Source organism: Megascapheus bottae, chromosome 14 (genome assembly GCF_031878675.1).
Source record: "Megascapheus bottae isolate mThoBot1 chromosome 14, mThoBot2.hap1, whole genome shotgun sequence".
In the NCBI taxonomy this organism is placed as follows: domain Eukaryota; kingdom Metazoa; phylum Chordata; class Mammalia; order Rodentia; family Geomyidae; genus Megascapheus; species Megascapheus bottae.
In genome coordinates, this window is record NC_143522.1 from 50654847 (window position 1) to 50680687 (window position 25841).

The 25841-nt window shown below is 34.7% G+C and overlaps 1 protein-coding gene across 2 annotated transcripts in view; it reads right to left on the reverse strand.

Annotated features, from left to right (window-relative positions):
- Positions 1–3946: 3946 nt before the first annotated feature.
- Positions 3947–25841, reverse strand: part of Arhgap5 (Rho GTPase activating protein 5) — a 51690-nt gene continuing 29795 nt past the window's right edge. For both annotated transcript variants that reach the window (XM_090345203.1, XM_090345202.1), the window contains exons 3-6: positions 19139–19216; positions 14708–14839; positions 12932–13037; positions 3947–7970 (exon numbers count right to left, since the gene is read on the reverse strand). In XM_090345203.1, coding sequence (XP_090201329.1) covers positions 7643–7970; positions 12932–13037; positions 14708–14839; positions 19139–19216 — 644 coding nt within the window. In that variant the 3' untranslated portion in view covers positions 3947–7642. The remainder of the gene's footprint in view (positions 7971–12931; positions 13038–14707; positions 14840–19138; positions 19217–25841) is intronic.

Consider the following 25841-nt stretch of genomic DNA (forward strand, 5'->3'; position numbering starts at 1 on the left):
CTGATAGGAATGAAGTGTTATCTCCTTGCAGTTCTGACTTGCAGTCCTACTATTGGTGACACCACTCTGTGCCTGTACTGGGCACATAATTCTCATTGTTTTGTGTTCACACCTGGCTTATAAATGCTAATTCTTGTCCATCTATATTTGAAGGTATACTTCAGAGTTTTCTTAAAGAAGTCCCCAACCCCCTGCAAAAAAAAAAGACCCCCAAACTAAGTTCCTCTACCTGGGCCTTTTATTTCTTCTCCATATGCTGGCTATCATTCTTTTCCAAGCAATTCTATTTTTTTCCCGGTGATGTCTTAGTGGAAGGTTGGTCTATATTACAAATGGAAATCTCTTCCTATTAAGCTATGAGTAGTGGACTGGGAATTTGGCTTAGTGGTAGAGTGCTTGCCTAGCAGGTAGGAAGACCTGAGTTCAATTCCTGTGTACCACATACATAGAAGTGGTGCTGTAACTCAACGCTACCCTTGGGAAAGCCCAAGGATAGTAAGGATAGTGCTCAGGTCCTGAGTTTAAGCCCCAGGACAGGCAAAAAAAAAAAAAAAAAAAAAAAGTATGAGTAGTTCAAGAAGGGTACAGAATTCTAGAAAACCTGATTTTAGATATTTTAATTAAGTGCCAGCTTCATTAATTCCATATAAGCTTAGTGCTGACAGAATATGCTCATATACACAGACTAATCTTGGTCAATTGAAGTAGGAGAATATTTAAGGATATGGATACATGGAATTGGGATCTCAAGAAGATAGACATACTAGAGGCTGGCTAAAATTTAATAAGTGTGATCTTGCATGGATTCCATGGTCAGTCCATTCATATAGCCAGCAAATCTCAGATGTGTAAACTCCAACGCTGACATAGTGAGCAGACCAGTTCATTAGTGACCTTCTGTAATTTCTATACTGACGGCAAGTAACAAGGTATAAGTCAAAATTTTCATTTATATTTCATCAGGAATTTTCAACAAAACATGTCTTTTGGAAGAAGGCCGGAATTGTTTTCCTCTGTATGAATTTTTCAAAGGAACTCAGTACTCTATGTAAGGCAGAAATTTTTCTGTGGGAGAGGCCACTCACTAAACAACTATCAGACTTTCACATTCAATGACCATGACTTTGATTTTTAGGGTTAGTATTTTGTCACTATATTTATCTATGTCACAGTTTACAGAAATATGCTATGGGAAAGAATCACATACAGTGTATGAAGATGCAACTACTACCTTCAAAGACTTGTAAGGCATTCTTTAGAAATAGCCTGTGAAAATAATTCAATAAATTCTAATGCATACAATCACAGGTGTCACATTTCTCTAATATATGCATTAAGTTTTAACTTTTTATTGCAGTGAGGGCTGCACTCTTGCTTGGCTTTCATAATCATAGATGCTACACTCAAGAATCATGCCTCCACTTCCAGATTTCTATTGGTTAACTTGATTTTTCTGTACAAGGTGACTTCAAATCAGTCCTCTAGGTCTTAGCCTCCTGTTCCACTTAGGATTACACACATGACCCACTGGGCCTCTGCTTCTTAAAGTTCCAGGACTAGAAGGCTTAAATTCAAGGCCTTGAGCTCTTGTCTATTTTGCTCAAAACTGGAGCTATGCCATTTAAACCACAGTTACACTTCCAGCCTTTTGGTGGTTAATTGGAGATAAAGAGTCTCATAGTTTCTAGTCCAGGTTGACTTCAAACTGTGATCCTCAAATTTTCACTTCTCAAGTAGCTAGGATTACATGAGGAATGAGCCACCAGGGCCCAGATTAGATTTTTTTTTTTGCCAGTCCTGGGCTTGAGGCTCAGGGCCTGAGCACTGTCCTTGGACTTTCTCAAGGCTAGCGCTCTACCACTTGAGCTATAACGCCATTTCCAGATCTTTCTATGTATGTGGTACTGAAAAATGGAACCTGGGTCCTCCTGCATGCTGGGCAAGCACTCTACCACTAGGCAAAATGACCCCCCCCCCAATTTATTTTGTCAGTCCTGGGGCTTGAACTCAGGGTCTGGGCACTGTCCATGAGCTTCTTTTGCCCAAGGCTAGCACTCTACCAGTTAAGCCACAGCACCACTCCAGCTTTTTCTGTATGTGTGGTAGCAAAGAATCAAACCAAGCCAGGGCTTTGTGCATGCTAGGCAAGCACTCTATCACTAGGCCATACTCTCAGCTAGATAAGATCTTAAAACAATCAAAACCCAGAACAATAGCTATTCTTACTACTAAAACAAAATTTCTTTTGGAAAAGTGTCAGAACAAAGGGTAACTGGTTTTGTCAAATTTTAATCCATCACATACCATCTTGAATTAAGGTTAAACTATCCCATGCTGATAAAAATTAGCTTTTAAGTTTACTGAACCTACATAAGGGACCAGCACTATGATTTGTGATCCAAATCGATTGATTATACTCATTCATTTCATTGTTCATAGTATACATTACAGTAGCAGTTCTATGTTGTATCACAGCAATCTTATGGTCTGCAAAGTATAAAATCTTTACTGGCTGATGTTTCCCAAGTTTCTTTTCTTGGGGGGGAAGAGTGGGTGGGCAATATCAAGGCTTGAAATCAGCCTGTTCCTTAGCTTTTTTGCTCAAGGCTGACACTTTACCACTAAGGCACAACTCTGCTTCCAGCTTTTTGGTAGTTAATTGGAGATGAGAGCCTCAGACTTTATAGTCAAACTGGCTTTCAAACCTCAATCTTCAGATCTCAGCCTCCTGAGAAGCCAGGCTGATATGAGTCATCAGTGTTTGGCCAAATTTGCTAACTTCTGATGCACATTATGAAACTTTTGAGCAGATTTTAAAGTAATTCAATACTCATTCTGTAATTGAACCAAAAGGCAAGTTTGTATTTTAAAAGTACATTGCTCAAGTTGCACGTGGTGACTCCTGTCTGTGATCCCAGTCATATAGAAGCTGACACAGGGAGGATTATGGTTTGACACCAGCCAAAGCAAACAGTGAGACCCCATCTCAGCAAGCACACTGGATTCCCCTTGAAGTATTATGATTCAAAAATATTCAGTAGCTATACTTAGGTTTTCAACAAATGGAAAGTCTAGCAATAAAATGGCTAAGAACAGTATCTGGGAGAATATGTTAAGAACAGGTCCTTTCAGACAGGCAGGTACTTTCATGTCCTCTCTATATTGGAAAATAATCTGAGTGCTACAGAAATAATAAGCATTGGATAATGTATACTGATTCTTATTTTACTTATTTTATGAAATTAAATACTACAAGCTTGCTTCTTGAACACCTAAGACATTTATTTGGATAAAAAGACACCAAATATCTAGAGAAAAGGAACCAAAGAGCTCCAAATCTAAAGCTGGTAAAATCTTTAAAAAAAATTCACAGCAAGTACTTAGAATATAGGACAAATGATTTACAATTAAGGACACAAGAAAATGATCTGATGAGGAAAGACTGACACGTATTTAAAACCAATTTGGGTATAAACCCTAATCGCTTATATTAAAATAAAAATACAGAAGTAACTTTGAAAAAAAATTGAAACACTAAAATAATTATGGACTATTAGGATAAGAGGGCTATTAAATTTTTCACAGTAACTTTAACCATTTGAAATAAAATAAAAATGTTAATTTTCAATTGCTATTGATTAGCCTTTAAGAAACCATTTTTGCTGTGGGGTAATTTCCAAAGATGATTCATATTACACCATTTAACTAAGACATGAATGTGAGATCCTGTGGTTCTCCACTCCTCCTTCCTGAAAGACAAATTTGTGTTTTGTCTGAGAGAGTCATGTTTATAGGATAATGATTAGGTTCAATAGTGAAGGTTCCCAAGCAGATTTCAACTGCGGATTACACCAAATGTAGGCTGTAAGAATGAGATATTAATGCATAGTCTTCAAAAAAGTAAATATAGATGTTACTATCATAAAAATGACGTAAGAGTTTTCCCTTGCCTTATTACACCTCAAAAATGTTTATTTTCAAATATTTCACAACCTGGAAAAGCAAGGAATTTCAAGAACTCAAATACAATAAAAAGTAAATATCTCCCATGATGCATTTAAACCAACTTTTTCTTCTAAGAATTATTTGGGCTGGAGGAATGGCTCAAATGGTAGAATGCCTGCTAATAAGCATGAAGCCCTGAATTCAAGGACTAAACACTGACAAAAAATAAATTACATAATTAAAAGCAAAATCAAAAAGTTTCAAGCCAAAAAGACCTCACCAAATCCACAGAATCTGACAGGTCTAACATATACTCATAAAGTTTGGCTTTGTATTTCCAAACCATGAAGAGGAAAAAAAAATTACACTATTTGAGATTAGGAGTTTTGCCAAAGTAGAACAAGCTTAAGAATATTTCCAGGGGTTCAAAATAATATTTACCCATATCTAAAAAATTCAGATTCTGGTAAAATCTGAGTTTATCTCATTTTCCTGATGACTTATATCCAATTTTTATAGACATCAGAATGAATTTTAAACTTTCATTGTATAATGGAAACTCAATGATAAATTCCCTAATAAAATTACACTGACTGGACTTATTTTATTTTACTTGAATAATTAATGTTGGCTTTTTACTTAAGGGTAAATAGAGGCAACTATAAATTAAAATTTATGCTGTTTGTCTTGTTCATATTACTCTACATTAGAGGCTTCACTGACAATTTACTGTAGCATCCTCTAAGTGAAGCACATCTGTTATAATAAAGAAACCACTTTTGACTTTTTAAAATTATATATATATATTTATACCCAGTTGACAAATAGATTACAATTATCAATGTATAAAAACTAAAAGTCACTAAGGAACCTAAGTTCTTATTTCAATTGCTCTCTTTTATTTATATCTAAGAGATATTAGAAATTTGATTCCAGTACCTCAAAAAAAATTCTAAAAAGGTCGATATTATTTATAAACAGTATGGAAAATAAAAGCTGCTTTTTGGCTAAATTAGATCGCTATCTACAGTATTTACAATATTAACATTAAGGGAAAAAGCATGACTAAAAATATGAAACAAAAATATTTTTTCTGTATTTTGTTTGTAAATTACTTGTATTTCCTACATGTCTGAATAGAATTTGGCCTCCAAAAATGATACTGAAAATTTAAACAGTACCACTGTGCATTTTATTCTGTTAATATATTGTTAAGTCAAATACTGTAATAATACTCTAAGCACTGAACTTTAAATGTATGTCCCCCTAAAACATGAAATGTTCCAGTAACTTAGCAGAAAAAAATTGTTACTCTGTTCTTAGAATTATATTTTTAAAATTTAAAAACAATGCTTAACCCTTGGGAAAAACAAACACAACCAATTCAGTGTAACAGACTGAGCTTTAAATTGGACTTTAATTTTTAATAACTTTAACCTACTAGTTAATTGAATCAAATGTAGAACATTTAACCGACTCACTATGAAGTGTGTCAAATCAATGATAGAATGTATAGAAAAGCAGAAAAGTTTAGGAAAGGTGTAAGGTGGTTAAACGTGGAAAAGGATAAATGCTAACTGTAGTAACAAAATGGTACTAAATGCAGATGAATGTTAAATTAACATGGTATAAAAAGAGAACAGTTTAAATAAACTAAATTCACATATTACAATAGCCAAGTTATGATAGAATGAACCAAAGACAAGAACAGTTCTGAAAATTCTCTTTTCAGACTACTTCCAATAGAAATAGTCAGGCTTTTTTTTCCCTGTACATAGTTTGATGCTTTGTCTATACCATATATAGTAGAAAAATAAATTCTTTAGCAACCTAGAAACAGTTTATAAAACTCTTAAAGTTTTAATTTTCTTTGCCAGACATGCCAATGTTAAACTGACAGCTATAAATTAAAGCTATATAGACAATAGGCATAAGTAATATAGAACAAGTTAAGAATACTACATTTACCGGATATGTTTTTTTAAAAATTACTGTACTTTCTTAATTCCTGTGTGCTTTGCAATAGGAATAATAGGGACTTTGTTTTCTTAGAAAAGATAATATAACATGTAAGAGTATAACACAAATAAGATAATTTATAATATACATGTATTTCAACAGCAGCCTGGTTCATGTTGACATCTTGGTTCTGAAATGAAAATTGGAAGTACAATTGTAGGAAATATTTATTTTAGGGAAAAAAATGAAGTAAATCAAACTTTTAGGAGCCTTGAGTCTCATCTAATTACTATGATACATGTAAGGTAACTTTAAAAATTGCAGCACGAAGATTATAACAGCCAGTTAATTTCTTCTTTATTATGTATCTAGTAATGGAAAAACCTTATTTTCCTTTACCAGAAAAAATAAAAAAAGGTGGTTTGATAATGAAAGAATTTTGAATGAACTCTAACAAAATTTACCTGTGCTTCCTGTAATGAGATATTTTCCTGTAATTTAGTGCTCCAGTTGTATTTTCACTAACAAATGTATAACTCCAAAAGCAGCAGTCCTTTATAGTAACTCTGGTACCAACATCAAAAGAAAAAAACTGGTTCAAAAAATGGTGCAAAAGCCATTTTGGATTTTAACACAACACATCACAGAAAAGATATGAATGCAGGTTTGTCTGTACCCCAAAGTATTTTTATTGCTATATTAGCAATGGATATTTTGGATATGTTCTTAAGGGCCACATAAAAATAGATTCAAGGAACAAATTAAACTGAAGTCCTAGATTAAAATTTGGTTTAAAGAATTTACTACAACAAATTTTATGTTTATGTATGAAAAGTTACATAATCTTATATGAAAATGTCATGAAGTATTTTTCTACACTATACTAAATGTATTCCCTAAGAGGGAAAAAATTAAAATATCTAAAATATATTAGATTAAGATTATAAGACCATCATAGATCTTTTGAACATGCATCTGTTTACAGAATTAACAGTATACAAAATGTTTCTTTTATTATGGACCATAAAGAAATGAGTTGGTGACAACTACCCTTTGTACCACATTATCAAGTCACTTTAGCCACAAGCATGACCTTGGTATGTGTGTAAAAGAAAAAAGCTCATTTATACCTCATCAAATTATCCACAGGTTTACTCAGAAGTACAAATGAAGGAGCAGATATGTGAAATATGTTACATGTATTTTTTTTCTTTCTTTCTTTCAAACAACATCCCAAGCATGGCATAAGTAGCCTGAAATTATAAAATACTTAACTGGGCTTTTAGTTATCTACAGACTGCTAGAATGTAAATTAAGATACCCAAATTAGCACATTGAGTAACAAAACCAGCCATAAAGCAGGCTGAGAAGCATTAAATGTTTCATATATGTGAGTCTTTAAATCATTTAATTTCTATAGAAAAATTTTATTCACAATATAATGTGACAGAAATTGCCACAGGAATGATATACTGATTGCAATAAGGTTGCATGCAGCAGCAGCTTTGTACTTTATAGCTATTTTTGTTTATAAAAATTAAACCTCTCCAGTCATGCTTACCATATGGTCTTTGATTTGTAATGGAAGTGAATAAGGAATATAATATAGTTCAAAGAGAAAGTCTCTCATTCTGAATGTGAATTTTTCATATGAAATATGATATATACTACTGAACCCTGAAACATGCATGTCTAGACTTTTTTGTCCAAGTTCAGGCTGTCTGCAATCACTTCCTACTTATATAATACCAAGAGGATCTGTCTGTAATTGTGGTTGAATCAGCTGAGGTTGCAATGGTGGTGGTAGCTGAAGTGGTACCATTGATTCCACTAATTGTCCAGGGTTTGTTGGTGGTAGAGGAGCCACAGCATTCACAGTTTCTATAATTTCTCCATTGTAAAAGAAAAACTGACACTGCTGAATGAATGTTTCAACAACAGACTGATGGATCTTAGTAGTAGACAGAAACTCGCGATTTTCAAAATCAGGTCTCATCAATGTTGGCCAAAAACAGATGGATAAGTTGTCTGCTGTCATTAGGTTGATTTTATTTTGCTGACTAACCCTGAAAATAATGAAAAAAAAAAAAAATCAGAACTCATTGCAATTTACAGAATCCCCAAACTAGAAAAGATTTCAGATTATTGAGTGTTACCTTTCTCCTACCTTTACATTTAAAACCTCTTTCTTCTTAGTATTCTACATTCAACTACATTCTAAAATAGAAGACACCAATAAAAATTGGATTTTTAAAATACTTTTAAAAACTCTTCTCATTAAAATTTAACATGAATAAGTATTAATTTGCCTAGAAAATCAAACCTTATCCTTCAACGGTAAGAGAGCCCAGATAAATACTAGTAGGTTTCTAAACAGTTAATTCTAATTGTGTATTCAAATACTGTGGGGTATTAAACCATAGCATGTTCTCTCTTTAAACTAGATTTGGGGAAGTTACTCTATTATAATATACCTAATCAAAATTATTTTTCAAAAATATTTTATTTTTACTAGTAGTCTGTAAAAAACTTTTAAATCATTAATTACCTTGCATGGTATTACAAATCATTTTAAAAATAACGGTTTGTAATACGTTCGATCTTTTTTTGGGGGCCAGTCCTGGGGCCTGAACTCAGGGCCTGAGCACTGTCCTAGAGCTTTCTCAAAGACTAGTGCTCTACCACTTGAGCCACAGCACTACTTCTGGCTTTTTCTACATATGTGGTACTAAGGAATCGAACCCAGGTCTTTGTGTATGCTAGGCAAGCACTTTACCATTAGGCCCAGCCAATACATTCCATCTTTAAATTATATGATAATAATTTACAAATGGTATCAAGAAATATGATGCAAGTCTCATACTATAATTCAAAATTATTAAATTGGGAGAGATCTCTAGGACTCTATACAATCTATTTCAGATATAAATGAATAGTCCAGAAACATATAAGTCTGGAGAAAAACCCTTAAATTCACAGGTTAAAATAAGTTCAGAGGAACTTTAATATTCAGGGTAGAATATTTATTGGTTTTTTAAGTGCTCACCTTTTTTGCTCATAGCTGACTCTGCCACTTTAGCCTTGGCTTTTACTAGTAATTATAGATAAGAGACTCTTGAATTTGTCTGCCCAAGCTGGCTTTAAAATAACTCTCAGATCTCAGCCTCTTGAGTAGCTAGGATTGTTACACATGAGCGACTGGCACCTTGCCAGAATATTAGAAGTTCCTCTGAAGTAAATAAAGTATGTGGCCTAAAAAAATATTCTGAGTCAAACTCCCTGGGCTTATGCCTACAATTTCAGGGGGCTAAGAAGACCTGGAGAACTGATTTTCAATGTTTGACTAGGTTGAAAAATTCAACACTCTATTACCTCTTCTCCAGCAAAACACCAGACTGGAAGTATTGCTTCAGTGATAAAGAGTGAGGAATGGACCAAAATAAGCTCACAATCTATGAGGCTGAGGATACAGCAAAGTGGTTGTAGAGTGCCAAGTATATGTGAGGTCATGGTTTTTTGATACTTAACAGTGTGGGGAAAAAAAAAGTTCTGTGGTAAAAGCTATTATATTTGAGAGACTTAATCGGAAAATTGGAATAAAGTCAACCTTTTATTAATGGACAGTAGGAGATATTAAAGGCATTTACATGTAGTAGGCAAAAATAGGTATTAGATATACCTTGAAAGACATGAAGAGTATAATTTCAGGTCTAAGTACAGAAATAAGGGTGGCCAGAGAAAGCTTAATCAAAGAGGTGAAGAATGTTTTAGTTAAATTGAGAGTGATGGATGTGGGATAAATGGTATATAGTATATAGAAAACTCAGTTTAGCTGGGCCCTGGGTGGCTTATGCCTATAATCCTAGCCACTCAGGAGGCTGAGATCTGAGGATCGTGTTTCAAAGCCAGCCAAGGCACTAAAGACCATGAGACTCCTACTTCAAATTAACCACTAGAAAACAGGAAGTGGAACTGTAGCTTAAGGGGTAGAGCGGTATCCTTGAGATAAAAAACTCAGGGACAGCACCCAGATCCAGAGTTCAAGCCCCAGGACCAACAACAACAAAAAAAATTCAGTTAAAACAAAGTTAATTTTAGCATTTATAAGAACCTCTTAGGGGGCTTAAAACATAAACTGCTGAAAAGTATTTGCTGTTTCTGATTCTGAGGTAAGCAGTGGTTAATTGCATTCCTAACAAATTCCTCGGTGATGCTACTGCTGCTGTTTTGGGACTTTGAGAACCATCTGAGGCAGTCATGTCAATATATAACTGATACCCTTAGTTAACCACTACTAAGTATAATATACCAACACTTAGTGCAAGTATGGAGTAAAAAGAATAGTTGATCTAACTAAAAAAAATTGAACTATTAGTGTTTTAAACAGCTTGGATTCTTTTGTATGTGAGGTGGGGAGGGTACTGGAGTTTGAAATGTTTAACTCAGGGCTCCAGTGCCTGTCCCTCAGCTTTGCACTCAAGGCTGGCTCTACCACTTGAGCTAGTTTCACTTCTGGCTTTTTGGTGTTTAAATAGGGATTATAGTCTCACAGACTTTCCTGCTCTAGTTGGTTTGAAACTGCTATCCTCAAAACCTAGCCTTCTGAACAACTAAGGTTATAGGCATGACCATGAACCACAGATGCCCAGCTAACAGCTTAGATTCTATCCTAAAGAAACACAGTATTTAATTATAAATGATCTTTATACAAAGATTTTAAAAAGATTATTCTGGCATCAAAATCAAGAGAAGGAAAAGTTGGCAAACTATAATGAAAACTACAAAAACAATTGCAACAAAGCTAGAGTTCCCTAAATAGGAAACAGTAATGAAAGCAGTGGTAAGGGAAAGAAAATGGAGAAGTAGCAGAAAAACAAACAAACAAACAAACCAATTTGACAAACTCTTTATGTATAGAGTAAAAGAGAACATACTACGGGAATCTGTGTTTTTCTCCTTGTATTGGGGCTTGAACCCAGAGATTATTAGCACTATCACTTGGCTTTTTGCTCAAGGCTGGCACTCTTACCACTTGAGCCACAGCTCCACTTTTGGCTTTTTGCAGGATAAGTGGAGATAAGAATCTTAGACTACTATTCCTGGGCTGGCTTCAAACCTAGGATCCTCAAATCTCAGCCTCCCCAGTAGCTAGGATTACAAGTGGTCCCCAGCTGTTTTTCTTCTTTACAAATATATGACTCACCAAGTATGTGACTGGTTTACTACTATATCTCGAGTGCTCTGAAAGTATATGGCACAAAAACAGCTCATTGTAGTTTAATTAAGCATTCCTTTGAAAACACAGCTTTAATTTTATTATTATTCTGCTGCACTCTCCAGTGAATCTCTGTATAAATCATGCAGTACTTAAAGTACAGCCCCAGTTTTTATTGTAAAAATAACCAAAACCAGGGTAGGGGCGGTAGGCTTGAGCTGAAGAGCTCAGGGCCAGCAGCACCCAGGCCCAGAGCTCAAGCTCCACGATGACGACGGCAACGACCACCACCACTACCACCACCATAACCAAAACCCATAATGATGTGATTTTTATTTTAAAATGAACAAGTTATCTCATTAGTAAAATATTTTCAAGAATGAACAAATCATGTTCTGGATGAACAAATCATGTTCTGAATAATACTGACCCATATAACCTGGCATTTTTCTTTTTTCTCCTTATTAATCACTCACTTTTACTCTTCTCCAGTTACACAACACTATTTGCTGCTCTCTACAACATATCAGATATACTATGTTGCTTGTTATGGTTATCATCAGAGCCAAAAGCAGTGCTGGGGCATAGTAAGTAATTACAGCAGTGAGATACCAATCAATTACATGTTACTTTTCAAAAAGGAGAAATTCTACTAGTGTAAATACCATGTGCGGAGTGTTAATTTCTTTGAGGAATATAAATGAGAATGAAATTTTATATCAGACACTAAAATAATAGAGTTTTTCAAGCATTCGTTAATACTCTCTCAAGTACATAAACTTAAATGTGCTTAGTTGGGTGGGCCTTGATATTATTAAATATAGACAAACTGTAGTTACTATTTTCACAGTACTAAAGACTGAACCCAAAGAGGGCCTCATACATGCTAGGCAAAGCTCTACTACTAACCAGAAAATAGTATAAAATATACTTTTCCAATTTTATTTGTTATAAATATGTTGGCAAAACCATTTTGTAAAGTGTTATCTTTCCCTTTCTATTCTTTTTTTTTTTTTTTTTTTGCCATTCCTGGGGCTTTCTTAAGGCTGACACTGTATCACTTGAGCCACAGTACCAATTCCAGCTTTTCCTCTGTATGTGTGGTCCGGGGGAATCTAACCCAGAGCTTCATGCATGCTAGGTAAGCACTTTACAAACAGGCCATACTCCCTGTTCCTTCTACTTTTTATCTAGTGGAGAAAAATAAAGATAGGAAAGTAATTCTTGTCAACTTAACAGAACTAGTAATATTACAAGCAGACACCTGTTTGATTCCATTACCTTAAACTTTTAATAACTAACCCAATAGTGTCTTCATTTAATACTAGGAGAAGAATCTGGTTACATACAAGCATAAATTTAAAACTTAAATCCAGTGTTAATACAAGCATTTGTGTCTTGAACTGGGTGGTTTGTAGTAAAGCTGAAAGAAACCTGAAAGAAAGCTTAAAAGATACACAACAGCAAAACAAAATAGAAGAGGCAAAGTGAACTACTTAAAACTTACTCTAGTTTTTCTAATTCTGAATAGGTTCATGTGGTTAATTATTTTATAGTGAAAATTCTAAGATTCTACATAAGTACTAAAGAAAAAGTAGGGCAAAATTATATCATGTTATTACATTTAACTATTACATGTACAAAACCATAATCATATAGCTTTTTAGATATAAATAAGAAAATACAAATAATCATTAAGGAGAGCCAAAACTGATTGTTGCATTGTCAAAGAATCTTGTAATTATCCAGTGTGTAAAGTTTACATGTTTGAAATCTGCAGGGCATTTTATACTGCAAAAACAAAACAAGTACCTGTTTAGGTGTGTTATCACGTATCTGAATACATCGTAATTTACAGGATGAAATTTCTTAACAATTTCTTTCAAGGCATGAAGGCGTTCTGTTTTATCTGGAATTTCTGTGAAAGTAGCAAAAATTGACATGACATTCATATATTTAAAATATTTGGCAAAAGCTTCCTGCTAACTATAAAAATTAAGGATGTTCTTGAAGCATATTAAGTAAACAGCAACAACATCAAAATGCTAAAAACAAACAAACCTGTTAAACTAATCCAAATTAAGAAATCACTTTAGTTAACATTCCCCATTTACAGTGTATTGCAACAGCCCTTCTATAAGTAAAGCTACTCACTAAAGAACAAAGTGATTCAGCACTGATAAAAAGTGTATTAGTAATTTACTCATGTAATTTACATAACTAGACACTGAGAATTAACTAGTTACTTATGGATTGGTAAGTCTTTTAATATTCCTGGTACAGAGAGTATATTATTTCAAACTGTATGTGTAGCAAGAACAAAAGCAGTAATAGACAATATTTAACAAATGAGCATAGGTTTTTAAATTAGAATTCTAGGTATTTAATGCACCATGAAATTGATGTAAAAATAATTCTCAGTTCAATAGCCTTTCAAAAACAGTGGTAGGCTGAATAAAATGACTCTTGTAATCTCTGCCTATCAAACTATTTCCTTTATAGATAGTATAAACATCTAATATAGTTACTCTCTCAGTTTAGGCACCTTATAGAACAGGGTAACTGAAACATCTTCCTGAAATACATGGAGACAAAAGACTGCTTTCCTATTCATTTTAGGCTAATGTGAACATTATATCATCACGGGAGTACAATCAACTACTTAAATTCTCATTTGTCACTATTTACTTCTATTGTTATGGACTCTATATCTTTCTCTTACTTTTTTTCCAGAAATGACTTCAGATGTAAAGCAAAGATAAATTTGATTAAAGCATTAAAGATGCATGTATGTTGCCCAAATATAGGATATTTTATTAAAGTTCAAAACATAGATGTTTCTTATAACACTTTTGAGTTTAAATTAAAAAGACTTCAATTTGGAGGAATAATTTTGAAAGAAAATATTTGCAACTATGAAAATAGAGCAAGGAATCTACTGAAATAGTTTTGGGAAGGGGAAAAAGGAGAGTGAAAAGACAATTAGATTGAAAATATGTTCTATAACAATGAAATCCCTCCTCTGTGTAACTACTATGAGCTAATAATAAAAAATACTATCTAAAACTTAAAAATATTTCAGATTATAAATACCTCAAAGTAAAGTGTATGTGTGTGTGTGTGTATATATATATATATATATATACACACACACACACACAAAATTATCTTCTCAGAGTATCTGGCAGGATAGCTAAAACTGCATATTCCTGGGTTCTAGTCAGGGGGATTCTAATTTTACTTCTAAGACAGCTGAATTTTATTTTATTTTTTCTTTTGCTAGTCCTGGGCAGTATCTCTGAGCTTTTTATGCTCAGTGCTAGTGTTCTACTGTTTTGAGCACAGATCTATTTCTGGCTTTTTGGTGGTAAATTGGAGATAAGAGTCTCATGGACTTTTCTGTCTGGACTGGCTTTGAACCGAAAGGAAATCCTCAGATCTCTCAAATAGCTAAATTTATAGATGTGAGCCATGTGCATATAGTAAGAGCTGAAATTTTATAGTTAAAATTCCAGGGCATGACTGACTTCAACCATTACTACTCAAAAATTGCACTATCATCTTTCTCATGAAAGGAAATATACTCACTTGCTGCTTCCAATAGCTCTGGATGGAGCGAATATGGAATTAAAGGATCTGGTAGGTCCGCAAAGAAAGCTTTGAGAGCTCCAGCTACTGCATTTACTGTCACTTCCATTGATATTAGACTGATATTATGATCTACAAGACAAAAGTAAAATTGTACCTTATATAATGAAATTTTAATTCATTGTAGAAGTTCAACAGCCACATCTAGACTAAAAGATTTAAAATTTCTCTGTAGATGCTTTTCTTTAGAGACAAACTATATTGGTGAAGGCAAAGAAAACCAAGCAAGAAGTTTTTTAAGTAACAAAAAACCTATCTTCATTTAATTTCTTCTGTCTCCATGGGCATCTTTTAAAGAAAGAAAATATTTAACAATTTTCTTAAGTTGTTTAAATTTAAATCATTATCTTATCATTGTACTGACCTACAGAGGAAAAAAGAAAGACTGGAACATACTAAGGGAATGCCATAAAACTTATCTGATATTAATAAATCACGTAAAGCCAAAAGTGTAGATCAGAAATAAGGGGAACAATCCCATCACCTAGAGACAATCATTGTTTACTTACACTTCATAACTTAAAGGAACAAAGAGGAAGTGGCACTGTGGCTCAGCATGGTAGGGATGGTGCCCAGGCCCAGAGTTCAAGCCCCATAACCAACCCAAAAAAGGAAGAACAAAGAAAGCACCCACATACACATTCTATACTTTATTTCATCTTTAAGGTATCATCAAAGGTTATTAAAACTTTATAAATATCTCTAAAAATATTTTGTTTGTATTGGGAGACTGGCAAACAAAGTTAATATACTTAGCCTAGAATCATCAATTAACATTTTATTTCACGTAAGTAGGTTTATTTTTGCCCCAGCAGGATTGGGATTTGAACTCAGAGTCTTGGGATTGTAGGTAAGCATTCTACTTGATCTATAGCTCTAGTGCAGGTTTTGTGAGGGTATGTGCACATGCATGCATGTGTGAATGTACATGCTGGCCCATACACACACACACTAATACTGCAGTGTAAACTCAGGACTTCACATTCTTGCTTGGCTTTCTTTCTCATAGCTAGTGCTCTACCACTGGGCAACACCTCCAGTCTGACACTTGGCTAATTCATTAGAGACAGAGTCTCTTGGACTTTTCTGCCCAAGTTAGCTTTGATTCTCTGATCTCAGCCTCCTGAGTAGCTAGGATTGCAGGCACGAGCCATCGGTGCCCAGCTCTTAAGGGTCCATTTTTGGTTTTACTTATGGTTTGAACCGGATTTCACTTTTTGTACAGATATGCAGCTTCAACTGATTGTCCTATTTATGCCAACAAAGTAGCTACGATTACAAACACAAACCACCATACCTAACTTATTGGCTGAGATAAAGTCTTGCTAAATTTTTGCCTATCATGAACTTGAACCACAATGCTTTTCAAACTCTGTATCTTGAAAAGCTGGGATTACAGGAGTGCTAATACACATAAATAAATTTAATAGTTAACAAATGTTTCCTTAGATTGATCAATTTACATAACATTTTATCAGGCAGTCTACTGTATAAGCCATGCCTCTAACTAGCTTTGCTTCTGGCTTTTTTTTCTGATGGGATATCATTTTGTGCTTGGGCTAGCTTGGACTGCAATCCTCCTATTTATGCTTCCTACCACAGCTGAGATGTCAGGAATGCCTCAAAATGGGTTTAGATAGAATCTCATACATTTTTTTCCTAGCTGGCCTGGAACCATGAGATCATGGTTCCATCCTCAGCCACATGTGTGGCTAAATGACAACACTGTGAATTGAAATGAGGATCTCACAAAATTTCCTTGATTAGCTAAGGAAAATGTTCCTATATCTCAACCTCTCAAGTAGCAAGGATTACAAGATAAGTCATAGGTGCCCAGCAGATAATTCTTCACATGCATTATTCACTCCTCACCTCTATCACCCCCTTTGCACATATGAAGTAAATGAAATTTAGAAAGATGGACGTACCTGATGCACAAAGAAAGTAAGTGGCAAAATTAGAAAACAAAATCACAGAGTCAAATCCAAGAGCTTTGGAATTAATTACTACCCTGGCCTTTATTACCAGAAGTGAAGTTCTATAAATTATAAATTCTACAGTTTCTCTAATATAGATTTAAAACTAAAAACCGGTTAGGAGATGATACAATATTCTTTGTCGACACAGCTAAATAGCAGTTATATATGTACCAATCAACTTACTTTACCATGGTATCAAACACATTATTTTACATGACTAACCACTAAACATTAGTACTCAGGTGCCTTTCCTTCTACCTCCCCCTACACCCCAACTACAAACAATATTGCAAGCAAATGTCCTTATAAAGCTTATGCAAAGTCTTTTATAATGTAAACTACTTGAAGTAGAATATCTCTTAACAATGCTAAGTAAATTTTCATAGATATTCAAAACTGTCTCTCTAGGGCCAGGAGTTTGGCCTAGTGGTAAGAGTGCTTGCTCAGCATGCACTAAGACCCAGGTTCGATTCCTCTGTACCACACATACAGAAAAAAGCTGGAAACGGTGCTGTAGCTCCAGTAGTATGAGCGCTAGCTTTGAGAAAGCCCAAGGACAGTGCTCAGGCCCTGAGTTCACAGCCCAGGACTGGCAGAAAGAACAAAACAAAACAAACCACAAAAAAAAAAAACTGCCTCTCAAAAGGTATCAGTATTTATGATCATTATTTTCCTATAGTCTCCTAACAATCTTTTTCACACTGATAATAAATACAACGTTGAGACTAAGGACATTTTCAAATATTTACTAATAACTTTTTTTCACTACAAACTGCTTTAGTATAGTCATTTCACATTCTTCCTAAGATTGTATTTGTCATGGCTTTTATTTATGTTTTATTTATATTCTCACACAGAATTTTTGCATCTTTGGATGGTCAAGTTTATTAAGTTCAGGCATTTTAGGGTTTCTATCCAATTTAGGCCTTTCCCCATATAGGATGAAGCTAAATGAAAGGATCTCCAGGATATAGAAACAAAAGCCATAAAATGTGTGATTGTTGTACTTATGTACTATGTTATTTGTCATCTCTTTTGCTGTCCCTTGGTTATCTCATGTTGTTACAGTATCTTACCTCGTTATCTGATATATTGTATGTAGTTTATTTGGTTATTTGAAATAGGATAGGGAAGGGAGGGAAAACAAGATGAGGGGAGGGGGTTGGGGGAGGGTAATGGGCACCAAAACATGAGAAAGTTATCAATGTTTGTGCACTAATACACCTTCTATATGGCGAAGATAATGTAACCTTTCTATTAATTACAATAAATAATATATGTAAAAAAATTTAGGCCTTTCCTATTCTAACACTATAAAAATGTTCATTTTCCTTCTAGAACTTTTGGTTTTCATTCTCTTATATGGAAATCTTAGACTGTATATGTATGTAATTTACTTATGAGTAGGGAAATCAGTTGTTTTTATTCTTACTGTTAAAATTTTCCAGTGTTATGAAAAAAAACTTTCTCACAAAACTACCTTTGATGCATAAAGATGCTAATCCCTTGTAACTCAGTTTATTGCCTTTCTAACTTTACTGATAGATTTATACAAATTCAATCATAACCTTTTATGTGTGGGGCTGATTACTGGATTAAGAGTGTAAAACATGGAAAAATGGAGAGTACATAAGCCATTATATATCTATCCTTCCTCAAAACAGTGTTTTATACTACTCCTTGAAGACTCAAGACATGAACTAGATTCTGATTATTTCTTAAAAAACAACAACAAAAAACCTATAAATTTGACTTTATACTATTTATTCTGGGCTTGTGACTGTTCCAAGAGAATGCTTTTGTTTTTAGTATTTCCTTTTTTTATGGAAGAAAGAAGGCCTCTCTTTTGCCTTCATTCTTATATTACAAATTACAGGAATGGTATACTTCACACCTGTAATCTCAGCATTTGGGAAGTGGAGGCAGGAAAACTGAAAAAAAGAACTGCAAGTTAAAGATTAGCCTGAACTTGTAATGTTTCATAGTGAGATCCTCTCTTTCATATTACACACACACATACATACAGATATGGGTATACATGTACAAACACACACACACACATATATAGATAATATATATAGATATGCATAGGTGTATGTGTGTGTACAATACTGTATTTTCTCAAACTGTTGCTGTCTTTAATTTCATCCTGTTGAGTTATAAAAGTTAGTGTTTCAACTTCTTGTAAGTGCCTAGAATCCTAATATGAAGACAATACTTTCCTAGCTCCCCTATCCTTTACTGTGGCAACTATACTCTTTAACACTTTAGATCCTACTTTGAAACTCTCTCCTTTCAGCCATTTATTTCTTTAGCTTTAAATAAAAGCCACAAAATTTCAATAAGAGAAACAACTAAACAGTGTTTTAACTTTTCACAATTATCATCTTACCCTGATCAAACTGCTTCTGAATGTTGTCTTGATCAGTTTTGTTTCCACTAACACGGTAGAGTCCTTCAGTACACAATCCTAGGAGAAAAAAGAAATATGTTTCTACAAATACCTATATGTCCATGATGCACTCAATTCTAAAATCCTTATTAGATTACCAAAAACATGATAATGTAGAAGAGCAAAAGCCATTTTTACCTCTGACAAACTTTAACATAAAGGCTTACTGTAAGCATTTAATCTATACTAGTAAAAATTGAGAAATTAGGGCCTTCAACAAGGCCAGAGGGACCCTGAAGGCTGTCTGAGATGATTCAAGGAGAGAAAACATTCTGTTATCTGGCCTTTTAGCTGCACTAAGATAACTAAGATCAGGATACCCTGAGAAAAATGTTTATGTTAAACAAAATTACAAGGCTAACCACAGAATTTTGCTTCTGTCCCTGTTTACTTGCTTAAACAGAATGTGCCTGGCAACCTGCATTTAGTTTTTGCCTTTACAAACCCAGTCCTGCTCAAGTTCAGGGCTGCATTCTGAGAGCCCGACCTTGGGGTACAGTCCTGGTGAGTCAGTTCTTCCCTTGCTTAGGAAATTTTTAACACCTCAATCGTGTTCTGAGTGGTCTCACTGCCTGCCGACCTCTGGACCCCATACCAATAAAATATTTTTCAGAGTATTTTTGAGTACTTTTAAAATGAATTTTCAAAAGAATATTTCCTATTTGAAATCATTTAAGACATCCAGCCTCAAAAACAAGATAAGACACTTTATACCTATTCCTCCTCCCACTAAGTACAACTCAAAACCCTGAGGGGGACAAAAAAACTACATACATACACACAACTTTTTAAGACAAGACTACCTAAAAACCAAGCAATAAAAAAACAAAATAACAACTACACAAGCTGCTCTCATGCTGGGTGCTGGTGGCTTATGCATGTTAATCCTAGCTACTCAGGAGGCTGAGATCTGAGGATTGAGGTTCAATGCCAGCCCAGGCATGATAGCCTTTAGCTGAAGAGCACAGGGACAGAGCCTAGGCTCAGAATTCAAGCCCCACAACCTACCAACAAAACAAATCTATTTTTCTTGCAGGGGATGGGGGGAGCACAGTACAGGTGGATCATGATGCTTAAGAGCCTGGGGATTCTTTGTTCGAAGCCAGCTTTCTACCACTTTGACCCACAGCTCCACTTCCAGTTTTCTGGTTCTGTCCAGACTGGCTTCAAACTGCAATCCTCACTCAGGTCTAACCTTCTAAGTAGGAAGGATTACAAGCCTGAGCCATCAGTGCCCTGCAAGGAAGTTTAAGTTACTCAGTTTTACACTCAGTTCTTTATCTGAGTACTGCCATAAATCCAAACATTTTATGTTTGAAACTGGACATTTCACAGATCTACTTATAAAAGTGAAAACTTCAGTGAATGAAAACTCCTTCGTAAAATTAGAGAAATTTAAAACGTATGTTGATTTTGTGTGTGGGTGTGTGCACCCCATTCCTATAGCTTGAACGCAGAGCCTGGGTATTGTCTCTGGGTTTTTATGTTTAAGGATATCCCTTTATCACAGAAGGCATATAGCTCCATTTCCAGTATTTTTTTTTTGAAGTTAGAGGTTAATAAATATTCTCAGCAACTTTCTTGCCCAGGCTAGCTTTGAACAGTGATACTCAGATCTAAGCCTCATTAGTAGCAGCTAGGTTAATAGGTATAAGCCACTAGTACCTGGCTCACATATTGATTTTTTAAAAAATTTAATTTAATTTTATTGTCAGGGTAATGTATAGAGGGATTACAACTATATTTGTCAGGTAGTAGGTGCATTACTTCTCCCTCATTGATACCCCTTCTCATGTTTTTGTCCCTGTTTCCCTCCTACCACCCCCTCCCAATCATCTTGTTTCATCCTTCCCTTTCCTACTTCAAATACACACACACACACACTCTCTCTCTCTCTCTCTCTCTCTCTCTCTCTCTCTCTCTCTCTCTCTCTCTCTCTCTCTCTCTCTCTCTCTATACCAGGTAACAAAGTGAGATACACTAACCACATGAGATTCAGCATAGGGGGGAAAAAGAGAAAAGAAATAATATAGTACATTAAAAACAACAACCACAAAGATAAACCTCTTGTTTCCAAATCCTAGAGTTCATTTCGTCTCTTCCTGTATGACCTTATGTACATAGCTTTTGAGCTAATGTGATCCTGTGCTAGGAGAGTCCTAGATGTGTACTAATTATTACAAATGAGGGAAACCATTGAGCCTATGTCCCTTTGGGTCTGGCTTACTTCACTTATGATTTTTTCCAAGTCTTTCGATTTCCTTACGACTGGGGCGATATCATTCTTTCTGATGGCAGCATAGAATTTCATTGTGTTTAAGTACCACATGTTCTTGATCCATTCATCTACTGGGGGACATCTGGGTTGGTTCCATATCTTAGTTACGGTAAATATGCTGCAATGAACATCATTGTACTTTAGTATGGCCTTGTTTCTGGACATTTGGGTAAATGCCAAGGAGTGGCATTGCTGGGTTACAGGGGAACTCTCTGTTTAGTCTTTTTTGCCATACTAATTTCTAGAGTGGCTGAATGAGTTTACACTCCCACAAACAGTGTAGTAGCATTCCCATCTGGCCACATCCCTGCCAGCATCTGTTATTAGATTTCTTAATAGTAGCCATTCTAATTGGAGTGAGGTGGAATTTCAAAGTTGTTTTGATTTTCCCTTTCTTTAATGTGTCTATGGGTCATTCTTATTTCCTCTTCAGAAAACTCTCTCTTTAAAACTTTAGCCCACTATATTTTAGATATGAGGCCTTTGTCTGGATATCTTCTCCGACTCTGTGGGCTTTCTATTTAACTTGTTAATGCAGTCCATTTGACCAAACTTTCTTTAATTTGTTGTTTCTGGGTCTTTGTTAAGAAAGTTTCAACCTATGCAAAAGAATCTTAACGTATCTCCTATTCTGTCCTGTAGTTTTCAGGGTATCTTCTTTTTCCTCAAGATCTTTGATCCATTTGGAATCAATTCTGGTGCAGGGGGACATATAAGGATTTAAATTTAGTTTTTTACAGGGGCTTAACCAATTCTGCCAGCACTATTTGCTATCTTTTTGGCTCCCTTATTGAAGATTTCTGCCTCGCTCTTCTTGTTGTTGACATACAGGAAGGCAATTGATTTTTGAGGGTTAATTTGACACCCTGCTACTTACCAAAGACTCAAATCAGCTCAAGTGACTTGGGAGTGGAGTCTATAAGCTTCTTTAATACAGAATCATGTCATCTGCAAAGAGGGAAAGTTTCATTTCCTCCTTCCCTAGTTGAATTCCCCTCATGTTTGTTTCTTGCCTTATTGCTCTGGCTAGGGATTCTAATACTATATTGAAGAGAAGTGCAGAGAATGGACACCCTTGTCTCATTCCTGATTCTAGAGGAAATGGCGTTAGCTTTTTGCCATTCAGTATAATGGCATTATACACATTAACACACATTAAGTATAAACACATTAAGTATAATGTGTTTGTCACACACAGCCTTTCTTATACTGAGGAATGTTCCACAGATTCCTAATTTCTCCAGAGCTTTTAGCATAAAGGGGTGGAGAATCTTGTCAAACACTTTTTCTGCATCTATTGAGATGTCATGTGGATTCTTGTCCTTGCTTCTATTGATGTGATGAATTATATTAGTTGACTTGCATACATTGAACCAGCTTTGCATCATTATGCTGAATCCTGTTTGATCACAGTGTATAATTTTTTTGATGACTTACTGAAGTCAATTGGCTAGTATTTTGTTGAGGTTTGCTTCAATGTTTATCAAAGAAATCATACACTGATTTTTAACAAATTTTGTTAAGTATAGATAGCCTAATGGTCACTTATGTGTCACATGGTAAATGAATTATTCAATTAACTGTTAATCTTACTTGGGTAGGCCAATTTAATCAGTTAAAAAACATTAAAAGTAAAACCCAGGCTTTCTTGAGAAGAAATTCTTCCCATGGATTTAACTCTAGGTCTTGTAAAAGAGTATAGCCTGCAATTCCTAACTGTTTACCTCTTGTTCTGAACTTATCTAACCAGTACTATACAATCACTTTAACCAATTTCTGATTACGAAATATTACATTATTTTCTAACAGTTATTTCTGTGGCTGAAATTTGGTTGATGGTTTAAACAGAAAAACTATAAATTTTTTTTTGGCATTCCATTTCTTTTTATTAGACCTCATGGCTCAGCATTTACAGGTTCCCACAAGGTGATTTAAGGGTTCCTTTTATACATTCAACTGTGCTAAAGAATACATTTAAAACAAATGACAGAGTCAACTATCAGTCTATGGAATAGTCATTTCTTTTATTTGAGGATTTGGTGTGATGAACAATTACTTCAACCTAAAAGTTAAGAATGAGCAAAGGAGGAAATCCCACTAATAAGCCTTCATGAAAGTTTATTTCAGGACATAGGAAAGGATGACTGAACGATTTTGGTGGTACAAGGTTTGAGCTCAGGATCATGCTTGTTAGGTAGTGTTCTACTGCTTGAATCAGGCTCCTAGCTCTGTTTTAGTTTTCTGAGACAGGACCTTACATTCTAGTCCAGGCTGTCCTTGAATTTATGATTTTTCTGCCTTTTAGGTGCTGGGGTTATAGGCATGTGCCACCACACTCAGCATAAAGTATGATTTAAAAAAAATAAACACTGTTGGGTGCCTGGGGCTCCTGCTTATCACTCTTCACTCAGGAAGCTGAGATTTTGAGGATCACAGTTCAAAGCTGATTTCCAATTAACCACCAAAGAGCAGGCAGTGGAGGTAAGGCTCAAGTGGAGGAGTGTTAGCCTTGAGAGAGCCCAAGGACAGTGCCGAGTTAAAGCCCCAGTACTAGCAAAAAAAAAAAAAAAGGAAAAAGATTCCATTATCATTAACAACCTTCTTATTTCCATAAATCATAAAACTATTATCTTCCTGTCACAAATTTTTATTGGCAAAATTTATTGTCAGAGTTTAAAAAGAGTAGACATGTCTTGTAAGAAATGACATAGGGAATTTTCTAAGCTGAAATGAAGTTGACAGTAACTTAAAGATATGATAAGAGAAAGAAAAAGAGCAAGAGAGGGACAGAGAGAAAAAGAGAGAGAGAGAAAGAGAGAGAGGGAGAGAGAGAGGGAGAGAAAGAGAAAATAAAAAATAAAGGGGAGGGAGATATAGGTAAGTGGAAATTTCAAACCGCAACTAGTTAACGGCCTTATGTTGTATTTTGATTAGCAATAAAACAAAGATGCTAAGTTGAAGGCCTGTAAGAAGAATGTTAAGAAGAATACCAGCCAAGGAGCAACAACAACAAAAAATCTGATACTGAATTCAAGTCCTGCTCTCAGAAAAAAAACACTAAATTCATCCATTTCAATTTAGTTATATCACCCACCGATTCATTGAACAGTGCATGATATTTAGACCAATATAGAGAGAACTCCATTAGCTTTTATCCTTCCAACTCACTTTTAGCAGAAATACAAGAATAAAAAATGTCCCTAATTCTTCATAATGCAGTTGCAATGGTGGGCCATTCCAGATAAATTATATTCAACCATTCTAAAAGACGAGAAACACTTCTAGACTTATCTTATGAGGCAAACACACTAAAGTAAGACAACATAAGGAAGCTAAACATACATATATAGATCAATGTTTACGATCATAAACCTATAACTCTTCAAACATCTAAAAACATTTTATAGGCAGCTTTAAAAAGAGGAATAAAATCAAGGTATAATTTTACAAGAGAACTGGTGCTAGTCTTTTTTATATTCTTGGTCTTGTAGTACCTCAGTACATTTCTGCCAATGCACTTAAATGCACAAATGACTTATTAGCTGACCTGGACTAATTTAAGCTGAAGTAAAAATTAAATCAGAATTTCATTTTACCTTATACCTGAAGTTGATTTTCTTCAAACCTACTACCATGAAAATACTCAAAAAACAAAAATTCTTAAATATACTAATAGGAATTTAAATTAATAAGTAGTAATCCATAGTTATTATTTTCCCTCCCGAAGGAAAACTTAGCACAGAGAGGCTCAGGGACAGAGTACAGGCCCTGCAAAACAAACAAACACACAAACAAAAACTAAGGAAAAAAAAAAGCTAGGCAAGACCATGAGTCCCAGAATTCAAGCTCTAGTACCAGCACACAAAAAAAGATGAACAAAAGAAATTTGCTCAAAACACACTTCTCAAGTATTCACTGAATGAAAAGATTAACAGTATATCCAAAGTAGGCTCTATAAATTAACACTTAGTAACTCAAGGAAGGAGATATATGCTTTTTCCCCACATCACATCTCCTTATTGAAACTATAATTTCCTCATCAAATAGACAAACCGATATGTATAGAACTCAACTGATAACCTAAAGGGCAATGCACACACTGGAGCAAAAATGAGCTTGATTATTTAGTTCAAACACAGGTATACTAATTTTTAAACAAAACAAATGCTTATTTATAAAAAAAAGTTCACCAAGAACAAATAAAGCTCATATTTTACACCACTTAAAATTTGTAGTTCATTCAATCACTAGTTAACCTGCATTCATTTAAAATATGCGCAAACCATCTTTGACCTCATTTCTTACCTTTTACTGTCAAGTTTTTTTTTGTTTTAATTTATATTATGCTAAAAAATTCTAAGAACA